Here is a 27,963-nt window from a genome sequence, read left to right as displayed (position 1 = left end):
AAATATTTATTTATGCATGAAGATAGATTTATATACCAACTTGTTTATTCGTATAATATTACAGTTTTGTATTTTCATAGACAGTTGTATGAGTCAAAGTGTGATAAAAGGAATAAAAATTATAAATGGAATGTTTATGCTATATCTAGCTATTTAAATGACTAAGGATTCTTTAAAAATTTTCTCATACAACTGTCAAGGTTTAAATTCTAGAGAGAAGCGGAGAGATGTATTCGAATACTTAAAATCAAAGCTCTGTCATATTTACTGTCTGCAAGACACACACTTTACTGAAAATGATGAATCATTTATAAGAAACCAATGGGGAGGAGAATGCATTTTTAATTATTTTGCTTCAAATCAAAGAGGAGTTGCCATTTTATTTGCAAATAATCTTGATTTTAAAATAAATAAGATAAAGAAAGATGATAATGGAAATTTTCTTGGTGTAGATATTTCAATTGAAGGTAAAAATATAACACTTGTTAATTTATATGGACCAAATAATGACTCACCATCTTTTTATAATAAAGTTAATGAAATAATAGAAAACTTTAATTACCAACAAGTTATTCTGACAGGGGATTTTAACTTAGTTCAAAATCAGACATTAGATACATACAACTATCTTAATATAAATAATCCAAGAGCAACAGAAAAAATCTTTGAACTTATTGAAACTTATGATCTAATTGATCCCTTTCGAGAATACTACCCAGACAAGAAACGATTTACATGGAGAAAAACTCATCCTCTGAAGCAAGCTAGGCTTGACTTTTTTCTTATATCTCGAAGTTTCTATCAAAATGTAAAAGAAGTAGAAATTCAACACAGCTATAGATCTGACCATTCACCTATAGTTCTACACTTTAAAATAAGTGATTTCAATATTGGGAAGGGTTTGTGGAAATTTAATAATAGTTTATTGTACGATATGGAATATGTTAAATCTGTTAAAGAAAAAATAAAACAAGTAAAAGATCAATTTGCAACTTTAGTATACAATAGAGACTCACTGGACCAGATTGATTGCTTAGATATTCAATTTACAATAAATGACCAGCTGTTCTTAGAAACATTAATGACAGAAATTAGGGGTAAAACAATTTCCTTTGCATCATATAAAAAGAAAGAAAAAAATAAATTGGAAAATGCTTTAATACATGAAATTCAAAAATTAGAAGAAAATAATTATACAAACCACAGAAGCTCTTGAAGATCTCAACCAAAAGAAATCTGAATTACAAATTTTAAGACAAGAAAAAATGCGTGGTCACTATGTTCGCTCAAAAATGCAATGGGTAGAAGAAGGAGAAAGATCCTCAAAATATTTTCTCAACTTAGAAACTAAGAACTTTGTTAATAAAACAATTCCAAAACTAGTCAATAATGAAGGCTGTTTAATAAACAAACAAGAACATATTTTATTGGAAGCTAAAAACTTCTATAAAAATTTATATTCAAAGAAAGTATGTGCTTACCTGCATATGAAAGAAGATATGGGGTTGGCGTAAATATAAGACAGCAACCTAGTCACATAAATCGTCACAAGACATTATTACATGTATCATGTTTGACAGTAAAAAAAAGTGCATACGGTAAAAGTCAATGGGACAACTACCGAACGAGCAAAATATCTAAAACTCTATTATGTACAAAAAGAGGAACGAAAGATACCAAAGAGACAGTCAAACTCATAAATCTAAAACAAACTGACAACGCCATGGCTAAAAATGAAAAGACAAACAGAAAAACAATACTACACATGACACAACATAGAAAACTAAAGAATAAACAACACGAACCCCACCAAAAACTAAGGGTGATCTTAGGTGCTCCGGAAGGGTAAGCAGATCCTGCTCCACATTTGGCACCCGTCGTGTTGCTTTAATATGTGAGTACAAATCCGGTAAATAGTCTAATTCGGTAGGTCACATTCATGAAAGGGAAGGGGATTGTAGTTACGACGTAAGGAACATATCCGATATCATTTGTGAAACGGTTATTACATAACGGTCAACCAACTCGTGATGGCGTCCATAAAATTTACGAAGGGATGATTTCAACTTCACCATTTGGAACTCTTGGTTTAATAGCTTCCTTGTAAGCAGCAACCCTCTACCAAGAAAAGCATGATAGAAAATGCAAGCACGGGAATATCGTATCAATTGGGAGATATATACCCCGTATGCAGGTGCTGCTGGAATGTTAATACTTAGAAATGGAAAGTTCACAATAGGAAAGCTGAAATCATCTCTTGTGTCTTAAAGTGTTGTTTTCAACCGACCCCTCTTTGTCAATTTCTAGATGGTAGTCCAGATATGAAGCCGACTTAACTGTATCTGTAGTATCCTTTATCTCTAGTTCGATGGGATAGATGCGTTCCACATAGTCACCAAATTTTGAATTTTGAATTACCTCCCCTGTGATGGCAGCCACCATGTAATTTTTTGAAGTCCGGGGAAAACAACAAAATACTCAATGAATATGTAATAGAAAAACTTAAAAGATTGCAAATATCATAAACAAAACATCGTCTAGAGGTTTTAATTAGTACAGGACATTTATAACGCAATTTTCAATCGAAGTATTGTGACATAGTTTCATCGCTTCATCGTTGATATTTTTATTTACATGTTACGTCATACATGTACATGTCAATCATTAAGGCAACATTGAAATTGACACACTATATACTGGTATCATCATGGCAAGCCCTTCAAATACAACTATGGAAGATCTGAAAACCCTTATTTTGGCAGTTGACTCGAAAGTAGAAAAATTTAATGAAAAATTAGATACAATTGAAAATAAATTTTCAAATCTAGTGCAGGAGGTAAAAGAGGATGTCAATAAAGTAAAGTTAGAGGTCTCAGAAACAGGTCAAGCATTAAAAGAATTAAGGCATGATCACGATGAGTTGCAAAGAGGGGTTGAGGCTATGGAACTCAATATGCAATCTCTAGAGGTAGAGAAGTTAGAGTCAATGAGGCAGAGCTTTGAGACTGACCTCAAAAATTTAAAAGAGAAGCAGGTACTCCTTGAAAAACACGACCGCAAATATAATATTTTAGTGTATGGCATGCCTGAAAAGAGGGATGAAAACATCTGGAAAGTCATTGATGACCTAATGATGAATTATTTAAAAATGGAAAAAGCTAAAGCAGAAAGCTTCCCATTTGCAAATGCTCATAGAATACCAGCTAGGCAGAATTCAGGAGAGAAAAAACGACCAAATCCGATAATAATTAGATTTATACACTATGCAGATAAAGAGCTATTTTTATCACTTGGGTCACTTTTAGCCGGTAAGAATATTCGCATGGTAGATGATCTGCCTCCATGCATGAAGGAAGCCCGAAATGAACTTGCAAAAATCGCATACAAGATTAGGTCAGAAGAAAAACTAAAAACTCGCATTCGTCACTTAGGAGTCACTGTAATCCTTGAAACACGCACTAGCTCAAGAGACCAGTGGCATATTCGCAAGCAATTCCGTTGTTGCTAACTTGCATAGACCTTTCATATACTCCGTCACATCCTGTTATCAGTACTATTGATAATTTATTAACTTTGATTCATATATCTGCTTCTTTGTCTTCAGTAAAAAAAACATATACTTTGCTAGCATATTTGTAGATATCTCTACCATTTCTGATGTATTTATTATTTCTTTTATACATTTTAGAATATTACAATGAGTGTAAGTATATGTGTGGTGAATTGTTCTTACATGTGCTTCTATGTGCTTTTAGTTATGAGCTGGCATCTGTTAATAATTATGCAAATGAGCAATGGATTCAAACTTAAAACTATAAACCTACATGTTACTCTCATTTAAATAATCAAAAATATAAAATATCTTGCTCTTTTTACTTTTAACAAAATAATTAAATATCCAGGAATCAATGAACAAAATTGGAAAAAAAAAGGGAAAAGGGAATCAGTTCTCTTTTTTCAGACAGCTTTCTAAATATGCACTTATATATTTATTTTTCATGTGGATATTTAACCACGGGCTGAAATGTTTAATGTCTTAATTGATAAATTATTTCGGAGGAAAAGTTATAGTCTAGGGTTGAATCCAAGTTGTATTTATTGGCTACAGCCATTTTATTTTATTTGCTTTAGGCTTGACATGCTTACTTTTGTAACTGTTGAAACATGTTTGCAATTGCTTGTGTTCATTTATATGAAAGTGCATGCTACTTTATGCTAAATTGTTTTTTTTTGTGCTGCTTTGTTCAATTGGTTTGGTATTGCAGTACATTATGTACAAGAAATTTGCATCCTCGTTTTAAATAACCAACATACATGACATAAAAAGGAAAACATTTTAAAGTATCAAAATATGTGTCCATTTTATGGTTATGAGACCAAGGTCTTTCTTTGGACAATTTTGAAAAATAATACCCTAGGAATAACAAGAACAATTATATAACATTCAAATTAAGACTTTGATAATAGCCATAGAATTACTATGCTGACTAAAATCTTGACTAAAATATACATGTTTGCAATCTTACAATTAAGGGGAGAAAATATTTTGGATTATCTCTCTTTGATTGTTGAAATTTAGCTTGAATGGGTATACATTTGTTAGTTTTTTTCTCCAGTAACCCCTTTCTTTGGAAACAGGTAATCCAAAATTTGTTTTTATTTATAAAAAAAAATAAATCAGAAAACATATCACAATATGACAATCATAATTGTTGTTACTCTTGCTTTTTTTATTTATTTCAATTCTTATGATGTTTGCACAATGTTTTATAAATATTTATTTATGCATGAAGATAGATTTATATACCAACTTGTTTATTCGTATAATATTACAGTTTTGTATTTTCATAGACAGTTGTATGAGTCAAAGTGTGATAAAAGGAATAAAAATTATAAATGGAATGTTTATGCTATATCTAGCTATTTAAATGACTAAGGATTCTTTAAAAATTTTCTCATACAACTGTCAAGGTTTAAATTCTAGAGAGAAGCGGAGAGATGTATTCGAATACTTAAAATCAAAGCTCTGTCATATTTACTGTCTGCAAGACACACACTTTACTGAAAATGATGAATCATTTATAAGAAACCAATGGGGAGGAGAATGCATTTTTAATTATTTTGCTTCAAATCAAAGAGGAGTTGCCATTTTATTTGCAAATAATCTTGATTTTAAAATAAATAAGATAAAGAAAGATGATAATGGAAATTTTCTTGGTGTAGATATTTCAATTGAAGGTAAAAATATAACACTTGTTAATTTATATGGACCAAATAATGACTCACCATCTTTTTATAATAAAGTTAATGAAATAATAGAAAACTTTAATTACCAACAAGTTATTCTGACAGGGGATTTTAACTTAGTTCAAAATCAGACATTAGATACATACAACTATCTTAATATAAATAATCCAAGAGCAACAGAAAAAATCTTTGAACTTATTGAAACTTATGATCTAATTGATCCCTTTCGAGAATACTACCCAGACAAGAAACGATTTACATGGAGAAAAACTCATCCTCTGGAGCAAGCTAGGCTTGACTTTTTTCTTATATCTCGAAGTTTCTATCAAAATGTAAAAGAAGTAGAAATTCAACACAGCTATAGATCTGACCATTCACCTATAGTTCTACACTTTAAAATAAGTGATTTCAATATTGGGAAGGGTTTGTGGAAATTTAATAATAGTTTATTGTACGATATGGAATATGTTAAATCTGTTAAAGAAAAAATAAAACAAGTAAAAGATCAATTTGCAACTTTAGTATACAATAGAGACTCACTGGACCAGATTGATTGCTTAGATATTCAATTTACAATAAATGACCAGCTGTTCTTAGAAACATTAATGACAGAAATTAGGGGTAAAACAATTTCCTTTGCATCATATAAAAAGAAAGAAAAAAATAAATTGGAAAATGCTTTAATACATGAAATTCAAAAATTAGAAGAAAATAATTATACAAGCCACAGAAGCTCTTGAAGATCTCAACCAAAAGAAATCTGAATTACAAATTTTAAGACAAGAAAAAATGCGTGGTCACTATGTTCGCTCAAAAATGCAATGGGTAGAAGAAGGAGAAAGATCCTCAAAATATTTTCTCAACTTAGAAACTAAGAACTTTGTTAATAAAACAATTCCAAAACTAGTCAATAATGAAGGCTGTTTAATAAACAAACAAGAACATATTTTATTGGAAGCTAAAAACTTCTATAAAAATTTATATTCAAAGAAAGATACAATAAATAGTGTTGATCTCAATAAGGAAATTCCATTTTTAGACGTTCCCAAGTTAACAAATGAAATAAGGGATACCCTTGAGGGAAAAATCTCCTATTCAGAATTAACATCTGCTATTAAAAGAATGAAAAGTAACAAAAGCTCAGGATCTGATGGATACACCAGTGAGTTTTTTTAAATTCTTTTGGATAGATTTAGGTAAATTTGTTCTTAGATCAATCAACTATGGGTATAATATGGGTGAAATGTCAGTATCCCAAAAAAGAGGGATAATTACTTGTATACCAAAGGGAGATAAACCAAGACAATATATGAAAAACTGGCGACCAATAAGTCTTTTAAACACAATATATAAACTAGGGTCTAGCTGTATCGCAGAGCGTTTGAAGTCTATTTTATCACTTCTCATAAATAATGATCAAACAGGGTTCATTCCTGGTAGATATATTGGTGAAAATACTAGACTAATTTATGATATTTTATTGTATACAGAAGAACATGATTTACCTGGTATTCTCCTCCTTATTGATTTTGAAAAGGCGTTTGATTCAATTTCTTGGAGTTTTATTGAAAGTGTATTAGACTTTTTTAATTTGGGCCTTCTATTAAACATTGGATCACTACTTTTTATACTAAGATTCAATCTGCAGTAACTCAAAATTGCCATCTCTTAGATTTTTTTGAGATTCAGAGGGGCTGCCGACAAGGGGATCCCCTATCACCTTATATATTTTTACTATGTGCAGAAATACTGGGTATACTTATACGAAATAATGACAAGGTTAAAGGAATCACTATAGATGACTCAGAATATCTCATATCACAATATGCAGATGATACCTCTCTTATACTTGATGGATCACCTGAATCTTTGGATGCATCTCTCCGTACTCTAGATAAATATGCAGATTTATCAGGTCTCAATATAAACTTAGACAAGACCAAGGTTGTTTGGATTGGGAAGAAAAGGTTTAGCCAAGAAACTATGTGTGTCAAGTGGGGATTGGAATGGGGTTCCAGCAGATTTACACTTCTTGGGATAAATTTCTCAGTGGATATTAGTGAAATTGAAAATTTAAACTATAACCCAAGGTTAAAAGAAATTGAAAACATTATAAAAACTTGGACTAATCAAATACTCTCACCAATTGGAAAAATTACAGTGATAAAAACACTTATAATATCAAAATTAAACCATCTATTCCTATCCATACCTAGTCCAAATAGCACAAAGCTGAAACATTTTACTGAAAAAATATTTTCCTTTATTTGGGATAACAAACCAGATAAAGTCAATAGAGACACCTTATCCAAACCGCACTGTTTAGGAGGACTAAAAATGATAAATATTGAAAACTATATAAAAGGTCTTAAATTAACCTGGATAAGAAGAATTAATAGTAATAATTCAAAACTAGTAAAACTATTCCTCTTTTCAGAAAATTTGAATTTTTTGGAAATGCAATTTCTTGGTCCTTATAAAAAGTTGAATAATCCATTTTGAAAGAAGTATTTGACGCTTGGCAAGATCTACAAAATGTACAAAATAACTGTCAAATTAAAACATGCCCTTTATGGAAGAATGATAGAATAAAGATTGGTAACAATCCAGTACTATATAAAGATTGGACAAAAAAAGGGGTTTGGCTGATCAATGACTTGTTACAGGAAGATGGAAATTTTATGACTTTTGATCACTTTAATAAGGTATACAATATTAAAACTAATTTTCTCACATATCAAGGCCTAATTTCGTCAATCAAAAAGTATTTAAAAGAAAATCAAATATGTCCAAATGACCGCAAAACACCATAAAAAATACCCAAACGAATTCAATATTCACGTTTAACGGCAGTGTAAAAAAACATGAGTGCGGTTTTGAACACACATACATAACTACATTTGTGTATATGCAGTCAGTTACTTGTGGTTATGTTTTCTAAATTAATATTAAATTAAAGTTACAAATGTAAGTTACATTGAAAATGGAACATAGTGTTTTATTTTTTTACCTCCGGCAGCGAGGTGAGAACATGGGATCTTTCAGCTGTCAGTCGCTCATCTTACCGCTGAGCCACAGAATAAATTGCCAAATTTATGTATTTTTAAGTATATAGCTCTCCTATACGGCACAGCTCTACTGTACGGCCAAGAAAGGAAAAACATAATATTTCCCCAAATCCAGCTTCTTTTTTTCTAATAAGTTTTAACATGATGGTTTCTTTTTATTTGAAACAAAGATAGAAGATATTAGTTTAGTGTCTGGTTTTTTTCTGAACCATAGACGATAGACGATTGTATTATCTTTCTTTTTTCCCAATTATGTATTGCAATACTATCAAACTATTTTTTTACTAGTTTTGTGGTCTTGAATGAATGCATAATTGAATAAAATTCGCAGATGCATGTTCCAATTACATATCTTGTTTTAATAATGTTGGTTAGTTGATGTATTACCTGTTATCTGTGATAGTGTTGTAATATTTGCCGCTGGACATGAATATGTTACAAAATGGTAGGATTGATATAGCCAATAAAAGAGGGACGAGAGATACCAAAGGGACAGTCAAACTCATAAATCTAAAACAAACTGACAACGCCATGGCTAAAAATGAAAAAGACAAACAGAAAAACAATAGTACACGTGACTCAACATAGAAAACTATAGAATAAACAACACGAACCCCACCAAAAACTGGGGGTGATCTCAGGTGCTCCGGAAGGGTAAGCAGATCCTGCTCCACATGCGGCACCCGTCGTGTTGCTTATGTGATTACAAACCCGGTAAATAGTCTAATTCGGTAGGTCACATTCATGAAAGGGAAGGGGATTGTAGTTACGACGTAAGGAACATATCCGATATCATTTGTGAAACGGTTATTCCATAACGGTCAACCAACTCGTGATGGCGTCCGTAAAATTTACGAAGGGATGATTTCAACTTCACCATTTGGAACTCTTGGTTTAATAGCTTCCTTGTGAGCAGTAACCCTCTATCAAGAAAATCATGATAGGAAATGCAAACACGGGAATATCGTATCAATTGGGAGATATATACCCAACTGTTTATAAGAGTGGAAGACCATTTACCAAATATCAGGTGATAAAGGGTCTATGGCGACTATAATACGTTACAATAAATATAATTTGTAGTATAGCCTAAAAAGGTATTAAAACTTTCCAAAATTGACGAAGGTTTTAATTCAAAATATAGCGGACGCTATATTTTGCAGTAATTGAAAGCAAATGGTGTAAAACGTACTGTGCAGAGCGGTAGTTTCAAAATCAACAGATTCGAGCTGTCGGCGACGCCAATGTTGTGATCCGAGCATATAATTAATAATTTTAGAACAATATATATGAAACTCACCAGGGTTTATTCAGGTGATAAAGCAAATATACATAAAATACAGTAATAATAGAAATAATCAATGCAATCATTAATGTCAATACATGTCGTTAGGTGAAGATTTCGGAATCATGTCTTCTGTGTACTACGTCACGGATACATGATAAGGCACATATAAAATATGGAATGGTTCAGTACTGTATATTGGTGTTCAGCACCACAAAAGTTCTGTCATATAAATACATAATTTAAAACTAGATACAAATTGGGGTGAATATCAACAATAAAACTATACAATTAGAACTAGCTAAAACTTCCTTGTACAGATTTTAGAAGAATAATCTTGATGTTCATACAAATGAAGTAGGAAGAATTTAAAATTAGTAGATACATGTATTCCAAATAATCAAAGCTGGTATATAGACAAGATCCATATTGATATAAAATAACAAAATAACATTATAGACAGTGTCAACAGGTCGAATTTACTATAAAATACGATTTGAGAGTGCTCGCAGTTACTGACAGCTAGTTAAAAGCCAAAAGACTACTATTTAAACAACGAAGCAACTTTGGTATTAACTTTTTTTATGGACAGAACAGCTGATACGTATTGAGCGAGGACGAAATACTAACGTGTATGTGTCCATTTTTGGAAACATGTCTGTACATATTCTAAAGATTGTTTGTTACCAAATTCGGTGATTTCATAGTGTAAATAAGAGACCAATTCGCTATGACATGATGTCTACTAGTTACTTGACATAACTTATCAACGTTTTTTAGACTCAAATGACTAGTATCACGTAAAGATCAGAATCTGCTTACACAGACTGATCCCCTATGAAAATCTCCTGTTTTGTTATTGGTTAGTGTAACTAAGTCCTTATCTGTCGTCGGTGTACTGTGTTAACTTGTTTATTTTACGGTTGTTTTGGGGCGTTGTTAGTTTGTCTTCGAAGATAATGAGTCTGAATATCACTCTGATATTTTCCACTTCTCCTTTGAAATTTGGAAGAATGGAACTTTTTTCCAAATTATTGCGTCCAAGATATGATTCATTTTATACACTTTACATACTTCCTTGTATTTTAGAATTTTGGATTATTAACCGTGAGATTAAACGGCCTTCCTGGATCAAGCCATCGAATTACTGGTAGTATCGCAAATATTATCCAGCATATTTGTTCTTCACCTTTCATTTGTGTAAATATCCATCAAGTAATTTGTTTTGAATAATAGAAAGGGTGCGAAATTTGTTCTAAGTTTCAAACAATTTGTAACGCCTAAGGGTTCATTTTTTTGCAAGCATGTGTATACATATTGATGAAATTCTACAACCACAATAGTTGTTATGCAAATGATAATATCAGTTACATAAAACATATTTATATTGTGTATTACGTCAAACATGCTTTTTGCAATATCTTTAATTACGTAAGGAAAAGGGCGCGTTTATACTACAGATACAGGATCGATGACACGTTCCAGATATTTTTACAGGGAAATAAGCAGGATACGCAAAATATCACGGGTCTCAGTCGTTATAAATATGGACAATTATAACTTCGACCATTGTTATAACAATATCTGAAGGAGTAAGTATTTTTTTTAATCTTTCAAAAGTAAAACGACCTACTTTTTTTTAAATTAAGTATATATATTTTAAGCTAAAAGGATCACAAGTTTTCTTCAAAGTTTGTTTTAGGTAGAAGTGTGCTGCTTTGATGTTGCTCAATCTTCAGTTTCATATATTTTGTTTTGTTGGTGCACAGTTAGTGCTCTGATCGTATAAGAAGCTCATTGTAATGGGTTTATTTAAGAAATTAAGTTCAAGATGTCATAAACATAATAAGTACCAGAAACTGAATAAACAACCAATAAATATATATGAAATGAAATTAAAAAGGATTTTAAGCGAACAAAAACAAATACACATATATAAACAGGTAACACAAGTTTATGACACAACGAGGCATTCCATATCTTTCAATTAATGTAAATTATGTTCATTTATTTTGTTTTTCAATTAATAAGTGTTAGTTATTACTCACTTGAATAATATTTTGACAAATTGAACACTTGAATCAAAAATCATTTACTTTGTAGATTTTAATCATGAAATGTGCACTATTACTGACTTTCGTCGTACTCCTAGTTGTTTGTACTAGAGAAACACATGCCTGGTTTGGAGGAGGTGGAAGTTCTCGTTCTAGTTCTAGAAGTAGCGAATCATCCAGGTCATCGAGTAGATCTGGTTTTTCAAACACAAACCGGAAAAGTGGCGGAGGGTGGTGGGGTGGTAGTAGGAGATCTAGTTCCAGTAGATCCGGTTCTTCGTCAGCGACAAAGTCAGTTCAGAAACAAGAAAAGCCAAAATCAAGTGTTATTGATAAAGTGAAAGGGGCAATAGGTGGAGTCATTGCTACTGTAAAAGCAAAGACGAAAGAGGCAAAGGATTATGTGAAAGGTTACGTTAATGGCGCAAAAGAGATGCACAGCACATATAAGTAAGTTTGATCAATCTGAATTAACAATTACCCGATTTTTGGTTGCTTGATGTCTAAAGGCAAATTCTTCATGCAAAATCTTGATTTATGGAATTAAAAAAAAGCATCATAAAAGTATCGTACGAGAATACACGTATTTATAACTATATGGTGATAGTTAGTGTCAAAATTGCTGTTAATGTATATATACTAGTCAACAAAAGAAACGATACAAGACTTTTTTCAAATTAAAGATAAAGTTTTCTGTTTCTAGGACCAATATTGAAGGTAGTAATACTTTATGACCATGGATATATCAATTCTTTTTAAAAAAAACAATTTTTTTTGGCTTTCATGACGCCATTTGGCGTAATTTTACTTTTTTGACAAAATTGACATAAAACGACAATTTTAAAAACAGAACTTCCAAAGAATGATGCCAACCACTGGACAATGTTTGCCATTAATTATTTTTTTTAAATCATACAGTTTCTTCGTTTATTTCTAAAGCAAAGTTCGGCTCCATAAAAGAAATCGTATACATTATCAATTGATTTGCCATAGACAGTATCTGTAAAGCGAATTTAAAAAGCTGTTACAATCTTAAAACTTATCTGAAAGGTTCCAAATTTACAGTGTGTTGTTTCCATATCTATGGCATTGATTTCAGATGAAGAAAAAAAAATGTTTTTGCATTTTTTGAGATTTCTATAAACACTGTTTTTTACCAAAAATTAAAAAAAAAAACAATATTTCAACCCATTAGTTACAACATGAACATAACTTGATTAGCATATTGGATAATTTTTAAAAAATTTGAAAATTCATTTAGTACTTAGAAAATTGTGTGTCGATTTTCTATCCAATTTTCCGCAAAAGTAATTTGCACCCTATGATTGTTTTCACAGAATTTATTATTTTTCGACAGGTTTTTGATTTTCATTATCATATGTGCATACATTGCAAATGAAAGCTTTTTAATATAGTGTATCTCATTTTGTTTTATATTTAATATTTTTTGATAAATTTTATTTCAAAGTCGTGTATCGTTTCTTTTGTTGACTAGTATATATCTAAATACATGTATTGTTTACAATCAGTACAAATGTAATACTGTATAAAAAAAAATACTTGACATTATTGAATGATAATTTATAGAACCTAACCTACTGGCAAAGAGGTCATGACGTTCAACTTTCTAATATTGGCGACTGTCCTTCGTCAGTGCATTATGACTAAATATACATTACCTATAAGAGAGATCTATCAAACATTTTCAAGATTGAATTCCTTCGACTATGAGCACACACAACAAAATATATATTTTGCCTAGATCTTTAAATAATGTATAAAATGGCGTATAATATATTTAACATATAATCAGTGAAATGAAAACTGTCACTAAACAAATGGTAAAAGATGACAAAAGTGCAAAAGGAGCAGACAAGTACTTCCATGCAAAAGCCAACTTCAAGGCAGCACAACATGGTCCTGGTGGTAAAGCAGCGGCAAAGCATATCAGGTAACTATATCCTCATGAAATAAGAGAAATGATCATCCACAAACAGTCTATTATAGATCCTTCGACCACTCGGTTCAATAAAATGAACAATGATAAAACCCATATACCGTTAATATCTCACCCAGTCAAATATTGCAATAAACTGTTCGACGGAGTGGACATGAGATCTGCTTGGGATAACTGACTTGGGCCATATCATTTCTGCCATAGCCATATCACTTTTTTTTATTGCAAAACAGAGAGAAAATTATATGAATGGTGCAAATGATTTAGAAATAGAACAAATGTCATTATTGTGAAAAGAAGGAGAAGTAACCATGCCTACGCGGTGAGGTAACTATCAACCAAATATCAATTGAAGTGGATGCAAGCAAGTAAAGGCAACCCTACAGACTTTAATAATGAGAAAAACCCATACGTGTAGTAGGCTATAAAAGGCTCTGACCTGACAAAATATGTGATCATTTAATTGAGAAACTGAAGGCCTTGTGCATTACAAAACAATTTATTAAAAATAAATATGAAAGACATGAACCAATGACATTAATATATTCACCTGTATAAGAAAAAGATCATAACTCTGTTAGTTAGAAATATATATTTTCAAGTTTTACCATTTTTAATATTGATGAGTAAACCGTCAGCCAGAAACCAAAGAACTGGTATGTATACAACATTCAACTATGATCAAAACCCCTACCGTATAGCAAGCTAAAACAATCTATTAAAGAAAGAGAGAAACACAAATGTCCTGATTAATGCTTACCACCATAATAAGCTAAAGAAAATAATGGACAGCTTACAATCAACAAGTTATTGAATAATTGTCTTTTGTCTTTTAACAGGGGCATGAACAATCTGAAGGGGTTTAACATGTTTGTGAAACATTCACTTGTCAGTGGTGTAACAACACAACATAAAAACCATAATAACACGTTGGAAAGAGCTTGACTCGTCAGACCGGTACTAAGAAAAAAAACAAAAAACACAAAAACACAAATGGCAAAACATTCCGATCTTTGACTACTCACAGTCATTGAAAACAAGAACAAAGATGTTGTAATGCTTTTAGAAAATTGATTTTAAGTTTATATGCTAACACATGAAAAAAATACAGTTAGAAACAACAGTGTTTTATATAAATGTAAATCAAGTAAATCCTATTCATCTATGATAATTATTCATATTATAAAAAAATTATAATGAGTTGTCTATCTTTATTAAAATAAGGATAGAAAAGACGTAAGAAAGTGTTGGTTTTTTTTTTATCAAACTTGAAACTGTATTTTTTTCTTGTGTTTTAGTGATGTAAGAGAAGCTTATCAAACGGCATATCAAAAAAGAAAAAATGTAATTGGGAAAGTAAGTGACAAAGGATACGATGAATATGCTGCTGATTCCGCTAAAGACCAAGAGGCTAACAGACATGGACAAAATGGTGGAGATCCCAATAAATATCGCACTAAAGATATTCCTGAAAAATACAAAAAATAATGTTGCCATAGTTAGAATTGTTATGCTTAAGAGATCAGTTTATAAAACATGTTTCTCTTGTGTTATATTTTTATCGTTGTACAGAAGACCAAATTATTTATAGCTACCTTTAGGTTGAATCTAAATCAAAATACAACTTCCACGTGTACCTACCTCTGCATTGCTCTAATTTTTTTAGCTATGATGGCTAGATAGTATACTATTTTTAACAAAGTATGAAAAATTAAATAAACAATCAAACTTATTGCATTCGACCTGGATCCGCCACTGTCCATCATCTTTGAAAAATTTACACCGGTTTTGTTGATTGTGCTAGTTGAAAGGACTGTAATGACATTTAATATATATATATACTGTGAGGTTTATTCAACAGTTGTAGTGTTAATTAGTTGTATTTTTTGGTTGAAATTATATGATGGGATATGCTAGCTGTACTTCAGGTCTGACTAGACAAGAGACTTTTAATGTGTACAAACCTGATGTCAAATAATGTACTGTAGGAGAAGAAGCAAAGTATATCACATTGCAATAATCCAAATTAAATTATATTGCGATGTCAAAGGAAGAAATTCCCGCGCAAATGTCATGTGTAAACGGGGTAGGCCGATATGAATTTTAGGTGTATGTTGTCATTCACATTCCGATAAATTTACACAGTTAAATATAATATATATGTTCACTATGTTTATATTGGTTTCGAATTTAGTTACATGATTAGAAAAAGGATTCATTTCTCGCAGACAACCATATTAATATACATAAACTAGACAATGAATGTAAAATAACCTAAAACATAATATATGGAATCGTTCAAACAGTTATCCTTACATTGATAAAGGTGAAATATGTAAAACCACAATTTTGCACCAGAAATAAGATCAGCGATAAAGCCCAATGTAAAGTAAAAACATACAAAAAAAACGTAAAAAATCATTGTTTATAAAATTTGCTTGCATAAGTATCCTGAAGTTTAAACTAATAACGCTCATGTGTATCCTGTCAACACCCGGGAAAAAATATTGTCTTCTTGAGGACTTCCGCGCGCCACTGACTGATTTGTAATATATTTTTTATAGAATATGTAAATAAGGAAATGTTGTATGATTGCCAACGGGCAACTATCCACCGAAAAGTTTAGTTTTATCAATGATTCTTCTAAACAAAAAAAATTAACATGAAAATTATTTGATAACAGAATGAGCCTTTGTAATCCTTCTAACATTTCAGTTAGTCTATTTTTATGTAAATGATATCTTTCATAAAAGTTCTTATAAATAACGAATAGGATCTAAATGACAATATCAAAGACATGAATATCCAATCAGCGAGAAAATAACATTTCGCGTGGATGTGTCTAATAGCGAATTAGGTCTAATTCACATTAACTATTTTCAAATAAAACACGAAGCGTACTACGACCGCTTTCTTATGTATCAAATGAATGTGGTCTGAAAGTTTATTCGGAAAACGATTGATACAAATCATAACATTTACCTTGATTCAGCTTTTTAAAAAAGGGATTTTAGAAAAAAGCACAATAATGCTATTATTTAGCCTCAATTTGATTTTCTTTCCTCGGTTGGAGGGTACAGCTGTCCTCAAAGGAGAAAATCAAGTACATTTGAAAGACTGGTTCATCGATGAACCTTTTTATCCATTTGCTCATGGAAGCCTTGCTGCATGCACATCGCATTGTGCTATTATGGATGAGTCTATGTCTATGTTCTACAATGGACCTGCTCAAAAGTGTATTTGCATTAACACTGGATACATAAAGAGACCTTCAGCATTAGGTCAGCGTGTTGCTGGGTGGAACTATTATTTGATTTTAGACGGTAAGAAACGTTTGTTAAATTCGGTATTTAAGTAGGAAGTATCTGAATATGTGTTAGGGTTTTTTGTCGACATACTCTGCTGTATTGTATACAATCATTTAAGTAAGAACACAATATAACTATTCCAATGGAAATGACATAAGAGAACTTGCCAAAAAAGACGATAAAAAGGAAGGTCAAGCATAAATGGAAATAATTGTTCAGATAAAGTCCTTTTTGTTAGTCTGCTTCAAACGTGGTATATTGAAGACTTAATATAATTGTTTTCCGACAAATCATATAACTGACTATACGTTATAAGCTTTGTTCATTGTTGAAGGTTGTATGATGACCTATAGTTAGTTGATTATAGCTGTTCGAATATCATAATGTGGAAAAACGACTGAAATCGACCCCATCAAAAATTGGTTGACCGATACAGTATGTCTATGTATTAACTTGATAGTGCTATGATTTCCCAGCCTTTGATCTTCAGATACTCAAATAGTCGCATAATCTGTCCTTTTATCGAATGTGTTCTATTCCCGATTGTAACACTTTGCCTGAGAGATGAATTTCTATGCAAAACTGCTGAACTAACTAACACTACCAAGTGTGGTTGGACTCGCTCAGCAATATAGAAATAAGTGGATGTGGTATAATTGCCCAAAATATAATCATCTTTAAGAGTCTGAATTACGTCGATATAAATATAAGCAACACAAATTCCCATTAATTAGCAGTGATATAGCCATTTATCCACCGTATATCTCAACTAAATGTTGCTGTCGTGCATGTTCACATTATACGGCCTTAACGTATATCAAATTTACCATTACAAAACTAAATCCCATTTGTATCAAAAGGTAAAATAAGGTAATGTGATAAGTTGACACTCCGGTAACAATACTTTGATTTAGTCATTTTGTATTTCAAATATTTACCTTTTATACACACCTTTAGCTCATCGAACTTATAACTATTTTCTGTTCAGTAATCAATTATTGAATTCTTGAATATACAATTTCATCTACTACATAAGCACAATTAAATAAAATCAACATTCATTTGATTAAATATGATTTAAACATAGATATATAACTTTCATACATCCAAGACAGCTATATTCAAACCTAGCATGTAAAATATTTCTTCAAGGGAAAATAGAAATAACCGCTCCTGGCTTCCCCAACAACTGCAACTGTTCTATGTCATGATAAGGGACATACTTTGAGTTTTAATAAGAAAGGTAACATTGATTCTTACTAAATATCCTTTATGTATGTACATTTGTATGGACATACAGTTATCTATCAAGATAACATCCGCAAGCCACCAATGGATCTTCAATACAGCGAGAAAATCCTGCACCAGCAGGCCGGCTTCAGCTGGCCCCTAAATAAAAATGTGTACTGGTTCAGTGAAAATGGACGTCACACTAAATTCTAAAACATATAAATAAACACCAATTAAAAAGCATAAAGGCAAGAGAAGTAAAACTCAGTTAAAAAGAAGTCTAAGTCCGATGTCAGAATAGGTAACAAAAGAAACTTAGCAAAGTTACAATGATACATAAATTAACACAGGACTACTACCAGTTACTGACATGTCAGCTCCAGATCTCAAGCAGGTTTTATTGTTGTCCTAACTTTGACTATTATCAGTAATGGAGCAGTAGGCTTCAATAAAGTTTTTGAGGGGGGTAATATTTGCAAACAACAATTGTATTAATTTTACTAGTAAACATGTCTCTTTTATGCAAAACATTATATTTTTTCGTCTCATTGCAGTATTTTCCTGAATAAATTTGAAAACTGTAAGTTCAAAATCCATTGCAAGTTTATAATGATGCAAACAATGAGACATTCAAATTTCAGTAGTAATTTTCCTTCAAAAAATGTTTGCAATCGCATTATTTAGACTGCGCATATTTACCAGTAATCAATGATTCACAATCATAAATGCACGCATTATTTCTGAATTTGCAGTAACCTGAATTTTTTTATTTTTTTATTTTTGTTAAACTAGTGTTTAAATTGAGGCGACAGTATAAACACGTAAATGTGTAAAACATATTGTGTTTTTCCTTTATTAGAACGCTGTTCCAGAGAATCTGGCTATGTGTATAGCAAAATATTTAACAGTTGCTACAAGCTCCAACCGGAAAACGCTTCCTTATCATATGCTGATTATAGTCCTTTCTGTGGAAATGAAGGAGGTGAACTTATGAAAATTGATTCAGAGAAGAAACAACAACATATTACAGATTTTCTTGGTTTGTATTTTTTAAAAAGAAAACTTGGTTCAATATCTTCTTTTTTCACCCGTTTGAAAATATTTTGTTTTCAAACCGTGATAAATCGATTCCCACCTTCTAGACCATGAAGTAATTGAATCGTCTTCCCTAAAATCTATCACACTGTCTCTTATCAGTTCGACATAATAAAAAGAAAATACAACATTTATAGTGTTGAAGTTTCTAAATTCTTAAACTTTTTCTAGTTATTGGTTATAAAACTCAAAAGTTTATCTTTTTTAAATTCATGTTATGTATCTTTTCTATAAGTTTCATATTTATGCTTTGATAAAGGTAGACCAATAGTTTAATCCGTATCAATCCAAATATTTTATTACATAATATCTATTACAAGTTGTTTTTTTATTAATTTTTTATTTGCATTGTTCTTCTCTAATGAGAAAGCTAAATATGCTAGATATACTTACTGGAGGTGTGATGAGATGATTGAGGCTGTTAATATTCTCCTTGTTAATGTTAACGTACGTTTCGGCAACAAAGTTTATCGACAGGTTGTAGGTATCCCCATGGCCACTAATTGTGCCCCTTTAATAGCATACTTGTTTTTGTACTGTTACGAATCACAGTTTATGACTAAACTCAGTAAAGACCCGTCGAAATTGCATTTAATTGATAAATTCAACAACACTTACCGTTATCTTGATGATATTTTTTCGTTAAATTATCAAGAATTTTCTCAATATACTGCTGAAATTTACCCCAAGGAACTTACTTTTAATAAATCAAATGTATTCGGTAATAACTGTCCTTTCCTGGATTTAGATATTTCGGTTTTAAACGGGAAACTACACACTAAAATTTACGACAAAAGAGACGATTTTTCGTTCCCTATTGTTAATTTTCCATTTTTAAATGGTGATGTTCCTTTGGCACCATCTTACGGTGTTTATATTTCACAACTTGTTCGCTATGCCCATGTCTGTTGTGACGTTTTTGATTTTAACGAACGTAACCTATGTATTACTGATAAATTATTAAACCAGGGATATCGTTACCATAAATTACTTAAAACCTTTACTTAATTTTTCCATAGATATAAAGATTTGGTTTTGAAGTTTGATTGTACCTGTAGAAAACTTATTTCAAACGGGATAGCACATCCTCATTTTTACGGAAATGTTGTTAACCGTGCCCTGAAATTTAGAAATGATCCATGTAAACTTGTTGCTCCTTTAAATAAACTTATTCTTAAAAGTTACCTATTCAACACTGTGATAAGATCATTGAATATTGTTTTATTGGTATAAATATTGACTTTGTTATAAGAAGATTAAAAGCTAACTAAATATTACTAGTATGTTATATACATATACATTTTCATGCATCTACAAGCTGTCGACACCTGTAACTTGGCATTGCACAAGTTCATGTTTTTCTCTGGCTGTGTATGACGTCTTTACACTAAATCCATTGTATATTGGATGTGTACGGATTGATTGCTAAGTCTTAGAGGCATGATTTTTTTATTAGTTGTTTATGGCTTTGAACTAGCTGTCAAATAGCTGCGAGTACTCTCAGATCTGTTCATTGGGTCTTTTTGTGTCGGGATGTACAAGTACACGGCCACGTCCACTTTTATTTTTTGTCTATCTGATGAGTTAAGCCTTTTTCAACTGATTTCTATAGTTCGTTCTTATGTTGTACTGTTATACCACTATCGCAGGTTAGGGGAAGGGTTGGGATCCCGCTAACATGTTTAACCCCGCCACATTATTTATGTATGTGCCTGTCCAAAGTCAGGAGCCTGTAATTCAGTGGTTGTCGTTTGTTAAAGTGTTACATATTTGTTTTTCGTTCATTTTTTTACATAAATAAGGCCGTTAGTTTTCTCGCTTAAATTGTTTTACATTGTCTTTTCGGGGCCTTTTATAGCTGACTATATGCGGTATGGGCTTTGCTCATTGTTGAAGACCGTACAGTGACCTATAATTGTTAATGTTTGTGTCATTTTGGTCTTTTGTGGATAGTTGTCTCATTGGCAATCATACCACATCTTCTTTTTTATATAGATCAAATTTTATTCGTTCAGAGTATGTTTACTTGTTTTTGTAAATCTGTTTTTTGATTGAGTTAAGCCATTTCAATTGATATTTTATAGTGTGTCTTTCTATGTTGTGATGTTACATTATTATTTCAAGTTAGGGTAAAGAATGGCGCCTGTTAAAAAGTTTAAACCCGTTGCATTTGTTTGCACCCACCTGTCCTTAGTCAGGAACTTGTTCTTTAGTGGTTGTCGTTTGTTGATGTGGTTCATAAGTGTTTCTCGCTGTTTCTCGTTTTTATATAGATTAGACCGTTGGTTTTCCAGTTTGAATTTGTCATTTTCGGGGTCCTTTATACCTTGCTGTTCAGTGTAGGCCGAGGCTACATGTTGAATACCGTACTTTGACCTATAATGGTTTTCTTTTACATATTGTGACTTGGATGGGGAGTTTTCTCATTGGCACTCTTACCACATCTTGCTATATCTATTCAAAAATAGATCATTATTATTCGGATAAATTTTTTTTTTCATGAATAATAATTCGAAATATTTTATTCTTCTCTATTACGTTCGATCTGTCTTGATCTGTATCCACAATATTAAATAACTATGTATGCATTTGGATTTACTGCAAATACAACTGAGGAATGTAAAATTGATCCTAAAATATAATATTGTATTAAGTTTAACCCCCATCACCATTATAATTCCAGTATTTAAAAAACATGTGTGTTGTTTTTATTTTGTTTCTAATAAACGAGTTAATTATTGTAACAACTATCATCAATCCAACAACCGGTAAAAACTGATTAAACAAAAACAATTAGCAAACAGAAATAACATTAACGGAATCAATTTCGCTACATATAACATTATTATTTTCAAACATATGTCATTTTAAACCGGGTTCCTGTCTAGTTCTACTGTTTAGAAAACAAACCAAAAACTAATTTAATTCTAAACATTTCCTTCTTAAATGTTAAATCAGTTTTGACGTCCGAATGACAAATAAATAGTCAATATTCTGTTTAATGTATATAAATAGACTTATGTCAATAAGACCCAATAAAAGAATGGATCATAAGAGATGACTGTAGTTTTTCGTTGAAAATACATTTGCTGTTAATTTACCTTAAGGGAAACAGGTCAGTTAATTGAAAAATGGAGCGAGACAGGATACATAGACAGAGAATGTGTCTACTGATATAAATGCATTATTTGATACAATAGGAACAATAAATCAAAAACAAAACACGAAACAAATACATTTTGTAAATTACTGCTGTCGTTGTTTTAATTTTGTAGATCAGTTCCAAATTACAACATGGATTTTGTTCCAAGGATATCATCGTACAGACGAGTTACATTGGTACTATAACGATGGGTCAATTATGTCTTATTTTAATTGGCACCCAACTCAGCCTGAAAAGACTTTACATCAGGTTGACGAAATCATTGGTATGAAAAGATATGATGGCTATAAATGGCATGATCTATGGTTAACCTATAAAGGAGCATTTTTGTGTGAAAAAAGAATCTTGGAATATTGATGATTTTTGTATTCAAATATGACTATATGTAGACAAGTTCCACTGTGTTGTCATTTTCCATGAAGACAGAATTCCTTCATTTCATGTTCTTCCGTTGTTTCAACATGGAAAACAATTTAAATATTTTTCCATCTATCGATTTACCATGAAGGAACTATTTAGATTCTTAAAACTATAGATGAAATATCAGACACATTCGAAAAGCAGCAATTTTGATTTAAACAATTGAAAACGTTCACAATTCCAACATACACATCGCATAATTTAAAGAAGATTTATTTGCATACCGCAGAACTCCAACAACAAATTGATTTTAAATCCCAGCTTTGCTCAAAATACAACGTTTGTGAAGTCACGCACGTTTATCTTATGCTATGTTGGGATTAGAACATGAATGCGTTAAAACAAAACCAGACAGAAGAGTGAATAAATGATAAGCGTGGACATCGTCATATCAAAATTAAACTAATAAATCAAACATATATGTATATTACAAAATAAGTTGTATATCAATTATTCATAAGAAATCATCTTTTTTGTGGATGTCGATGTTATTCAATCTGATGTTTTATTAAAAAAAAATTACAGAGATGCAGATTAAATCAGCTGAAATTTTAAACTATCACTTTATTGGTTGTTATAACACAGGGGTGTCTAAAGATTAATATGTCTGGTTGTTCTTTCGACACCAGCAAAAAAACGAACTCCAAGGACAATTCAAACGGAAAGACTTATCAAATGGCAAAATCAAAAGCTTAAACAGATCTAACGAATGGAAAACAACTGTCATATACCTGACTTGGTGCAGGCATTTCCGTATGTCGAAAACGGTGGATTCAAAATGGTTTTATAGCTAGGTAAACCTGTCACCTGTATCACATTCGCATAAAATTCTATTTTATTTACAACTATATAGACAACGCATTTACAACTGAAAAGTCAAAGAATTTATGCAAATGAGGCTAGCAGATATTACCTTTATAAAGGTTTTATTTATTATAACATATACAAAATCAAACATAATGTAAACAGTAATTTGGCTAGAAGTTATTACTTACTCTTATGGGCCAAATTAACACTGAATTATTCTTTATGATTATAATAAGAAACACTAGTAATGATAAGAAATGAATTTGCGTTATCATCGATACTTTACAGAAATAAGGTGTTAAACTCAAGAGATGATCCAGTTCATACTTTATGTGATTGTACTGAATGAAGGTCAACAGTAGTATAGAGCTGTTCAATAGTCATAAATCGATTAAGCGAAAACATATATATGTTTATTCGTCGAGAATCTGGATTTCGTTTTAAAATTGGCGAAATATACCACAGGCACATTCAAACTCATAAGTCGCAAAAAACCAAAACGATTAAAAGACAAACAACAGTATACAAAACACAACATGGAAAACTAAGGACTGAACCTCACCTTAAACCTGGGTTGATATCAGGTGCTTTTGAAAAGTAAGCAAGCAGATCTTTCTCGTATGGCACCCACCGTGTTGCTAATAGAAGTACAACCCTGGTGTCTCTAGTGGTGTTAAGATAGGTAAGTCACATTCAAGTAAAAGAAGAAGGGATTGTATTAGTAACAGATGGAACAGATCCGTTCTCATCTGTGCAACAGATATTCCATAATGGTCAACCAACTCTTGATGACGTCCGTAAATGTTCTGAGGTATGAATTTAACTTCACAACTTAGAACTCTTGATTCAATATATTCCTTGTAAGCAGCAACCCTCTATCAATGAAATCATGAGAGGAAATGTAAGCTATATAATGTCGTATCAACTGGGTGATATGTCTTCCACATGCAGGAGTTTCTGAATGAAATAGACTGTATTTAAATTTTACACTCGATGGTATCGGCTGAATGCTTTTAAAGATATACGTCACATGTATAAATAAAACTTGTATCATACGTTTTATTAAACGAAGGTGCATATGCATCTACTACAGGCCATCTTTAAAAGATGGCAAGCTTATTTGTTCTCTTTATGTTTTATAATCTTAACTAAAATAAAAAGTCATGATTTAGGATATCTGGTGTTTTCTAATAGAGATTTTTTTTATTCTTAACTAATCGTGTACTCTTTTTATTCTTAACTAATCGTGTACTCTTTTTATTCTTAACTAATCGTGTACTCTTTTTATTCTTAACTAATCGTATACTCTTTTTATTCTTAACTAATCGTGTACTCTTTTTATTCTTAACTAATCGTGTACTCTTTTTATTCTTAACTAATCGTGTACTCTTTTTATTCTTAACTAATCGTGTACTCCATAATGAGGTTTTGTCAATTAAAATATGTATTCCTGAATAAAGAAAAAACATTGACTTATTGTCTTAATCATGGTTTCTACTTAACATATGGTACGGATGTTTTGATTTGAACTATTAAACTGCAATATACTTTAAATGAAAATATGTTCGCATATTTGATGTATACGTATATGAGAAAGATGACAAATGTAAATCTTGTCAAAAAAGACAATAAACTATGCAAATAGCTTTTATAGCTTTATGGTTGGCTTATGCAATTATCTCAATAAACAAGATTTATACTCGAGTGACTGCTGATTTTACAATACATCTATCGTACCTTGTCATGCATGTATTTGTACAAATTGTTTAGTGTACTTACAAATTTTGTCGATTGTTTGTATTGCTTTTAAATATACAAAAACACTTATCTCTGACTGCAAAAACATACATTAAGCGGATCCGGTAATCTAAAATGGAATAACTGTGAATGCAGTTATAATTCTTATCAATAATTTTGTTACTCGTGGCTTGCTGTGTTAGTGAGAAGTTGATAAGACCTTTTAAATTAAAATAAAGAACGCTCGCTCGGGTATAAGAAAGATAAGACAAAAATGTACTGATATACAGCTAAGTAATACGTTTATAACTTACAAAACTGTCAGTTGACCGACGAACAAATCCTAGGTGAAGTTAAATATGTGATTAAGAAATAAAATAAAATAGTAGTTAATTTGTCTTAAAAGTTGGATGTCGTTCTAGGCAATTTATAAATCATTACCCGTTGCGACAAAACAAAAGCATGAGCCTACACCTATTTGTTTTCAATTTAAAAATTATTTAGATCTCAAAAAAATTAGAATTATCTTATCTTGATATGTAATTTTACTGCTGCAATTTATCAAAGAGCAACAACTGAGTATATGTACAAATTTGCTAGTGTTGTTTTTGGTGGTTTTTTTTATCTAAAAGCGATAAAGTTGATCCAATTGTAATACAAAGAAAACATAAAACATTTTAATATTTAAGAATATCTTCATCAAACGATAATGGCATTCTACTTCAAAGCGAACAAGATCCCATATTAGCCTGGATTCTCACTACTGTCCAAAACATATATCTTGTATTACTGATCATTGTTTTGCGACGGATTTTTAAATCTTTTATTGTTTTCAAGATGTGAGACAAATAATGCAGAATGAGAATGAGAATGAGATTTGTTAATTGACTTAAACAAATAACACATACTTAGTACTATATACCCTTAACTTGTTTGCTGGCGCACCCTCCCACTAACCAGAGGCCGTAGTGTAAGAGAACAACATAAGAACAAACTATAAAAATCAGTTGTAAAGGGCGTAACTCATCAGATCGATTCAAAGCAGAAAAAACATATAAAAAAAACAGACCGGACGAGGACGAGGCAGGGTATTTAATTGCATTCAAACTATGTACAAATTTGTCTGCTGTTTTCAGAAGTGACGATGGTTAAAAAAGGTAGAAAAAAATGGGAACTGAAAGAATATTCATACAAAATAATATTTAAAGTCATATGAAACCAGTGAGTGGTGAAACATAATGTTTATCCAATTCTTGAACCGATGCATTTACAAATTATTAACTTAGTCCTCTGTCCACAATTTTATGATTTTTTACGCAAACATATCGTATAATTGTCAAATTTTTTTTCACTCTGTTTGTTATGATTTATCAAATATGGCTGCTCATTAAATGCCGTGTTTTGAAGCCGAAGTTTACCAATTGTCACCTTATAATAAACAAATAACAAAAAAGCATGGATATTGAGCACGTGTTTAACATGTACAATCAGATAATTGTTTATTCTAATGACATATTCATGCGTATTGCGATCACCGGACTTTTACGAGGAGGGTTACGCTCAGGTCACTATGCATACGAAAAATATGTCAGCGAATTGCTTCCTGGGAGCAAGCAATTAAAAATAGGTAAAATTCATTTAAATGTGGTCAAATTAAAAAACTTTCTTCAGATAAAAGTATATGTACATAAGTTGTATAATGAAAACTATCTATTTAGTTATAAAAAACATATGCATGTTTTTTTTTAATTTGAGGTTTCTTATTACTTTAATTACATGCGTTTTCGATAAAACTGTTTTATCTTTCAAAATGAGACTACTTTCGAATTCAAAACTGCAAGATTCTTAAAGGAAATTAAAGTTAAGTAAAAAAAACTACTAGCAAAAACACAGATTTATATGAACAATATGATATACAGGGTATATTGAGAACATATTTGCTAAAATTTAAGGAAGCATCTTCAGTTGACAATCGTCTCTTTTATATTAACTAGTTGTGTTTATCATTCTACCGACCTGTTGCATAGGAGGTAGACTATGAAGAGTTGCTTAAAGTTTAAAGAGACGATTGTCTACTGAAGATGCTTCCTTCAAATGTAGCAAATATGTTCTCAATATACACTGTATATCATATTGTACCAAGTCAGGAATATGTTATCCATTCGTTTGAAGTGGTGTTTGAGCTATTGATTTTGCCATTTGCTTAGGAGGTTTCCGTTTAAAAAAATTCCTCGGAGTTCAGTATTTTTGTTATTTTACTTCTCAAGAATTATTAAAACACAGTTAGTACTACCTTTTTTTAATCACGCTATATAGAAGATGGTCGCTTAAAAAATAGTTCAAAGTTTGGTTACTTTATTGATCACATCCCATCAAACATGGAATAAAGGATACAACAGATACAGTTTGTCGGCCTCATATCTTGACTTAAACATAAAAAGTGACCACGGTGAATTGAGAACTTTTAAAAATCCATTTACTAAATTATAGCCAAAATTGCGTCCTCTTTTCCTAGATTGTAACATCACCGAATACGACGTTTCGCAAACTTTTTACTTACCACGATCACCATGATGGCCTCCCCGAGTGGAT

At 31.3% G+C, this 27,963-nt stretch overlaps 3 protein-coding genes across 3 annotated transcripts in view; all 3 read left to right on the top strand.

Moving 5' to 3' along the window:
- Positions 1–27,963, top strand: part of LOC134685581 (peptidyl-glycine alpha-amidating monooxygenase B-like) — a 124,985-nt gene that overhangs the window by 80,545 nt on the left and 16,477 nt on the right. The window lies entirely within an intron of this gene.
- LOC134683819 (uncharacterized) lies at positions 11,074–15,159 on the top strand. The gene is made up of 4 exons (XM_063543125.1): positions 11,074–11,192; positions 11,704–12,104; positions 13,468–13,605; positions 14,910–15,159. The coding sequence occupies exons 2-4, from the start codon at positions 11,713–11,715 to the stop codon at positions 15,097–15,099; spliced, it is 720 nt and encodes a 239-aa protein (XP_063399195.1). The 5' UTR covers positions 11,074–11,192; positions 11,704–11,712; the 3' UTR covers positions 15,100–15,159.
- Positions 18,950–22,795, top strand: LOC134683818 (layilin-like). Its single transcript, XM_063543124.1, has 2 exons — positions 18,950–19,188; positions 22,520–22,795. The coding sequence occupies exons 1-2, from the start codon at positions 18,975–18,977 to the stop codon at positions 22,762–22,764; spliced, it is 459 nt and encodes a 152-aa protein (XP_063399194.1). The 5' UTR covers positions 18,950–18,974; the 3' UTR covers positions 22,765–22,795.

Source organism: Mytilus trossulus, chromosome 9 (genome assembly GCF_036588685.1).
Source record: "Mytilus trossulus isolate FHL-02 chromosome 9, PNRI_Mtr1.1.1.hap1, whole genome shotgun sequence".
Classification (NCBI taxonomy): domain Eukaryota; kingdom Metazoa; phylum Mollusca; class Bivalvia; order Mytilida; family Mytilidae; genus Mytilus; species Mytilus trossulus.
Note: the sequence above shows the minus strand (reverse complement) of the source record. Positions and strands in the feature narration are given on the sequence as shown.

What these genes read in the sequence shown, in the direction of transcription:
- LOC134683819 (XM_063543125.1), top strand. Translation starts at nt 11,713, where the DNA reads ATGAAATGTGCACTATTACTGACTTTCGTCGTACTCCTAGTTGTTTGT. An exon ending in GAGATGCACAGCACATATAA is followed by an intron (nt 12,105 to 13,467) that starts GTAAGTTTGATC and finishes ACATATAATCAG; the next exon opens with TGAAATGAAAACTGTCACTA. An exon ending in GCAGCGGCAAAGCATATCAG is followed by an intron (nt 13,606 to 14,909) that starts GTAACTATATCC and finishes CTTGTGTTTTAG; the next exon opens with TGATGTAAGAGAAGCTTATC.
- LOC134683818 (XM_063543124.1), top strand. Translation starts at nt 18,975, where the DNA reads ATGTGTAAAACATATTGTGTTTTTCCTTTATTAGAACGCTGTTCCAGA. An exon ending in ACATATTACAGATTTTCTTG is followed by an intron (nt 19,189 to 22,519) that starts GTTTGTATTTTT and finishes TTAATTTTGTAG; the next exon opens with ATCAGTTCCAAATTACAACA.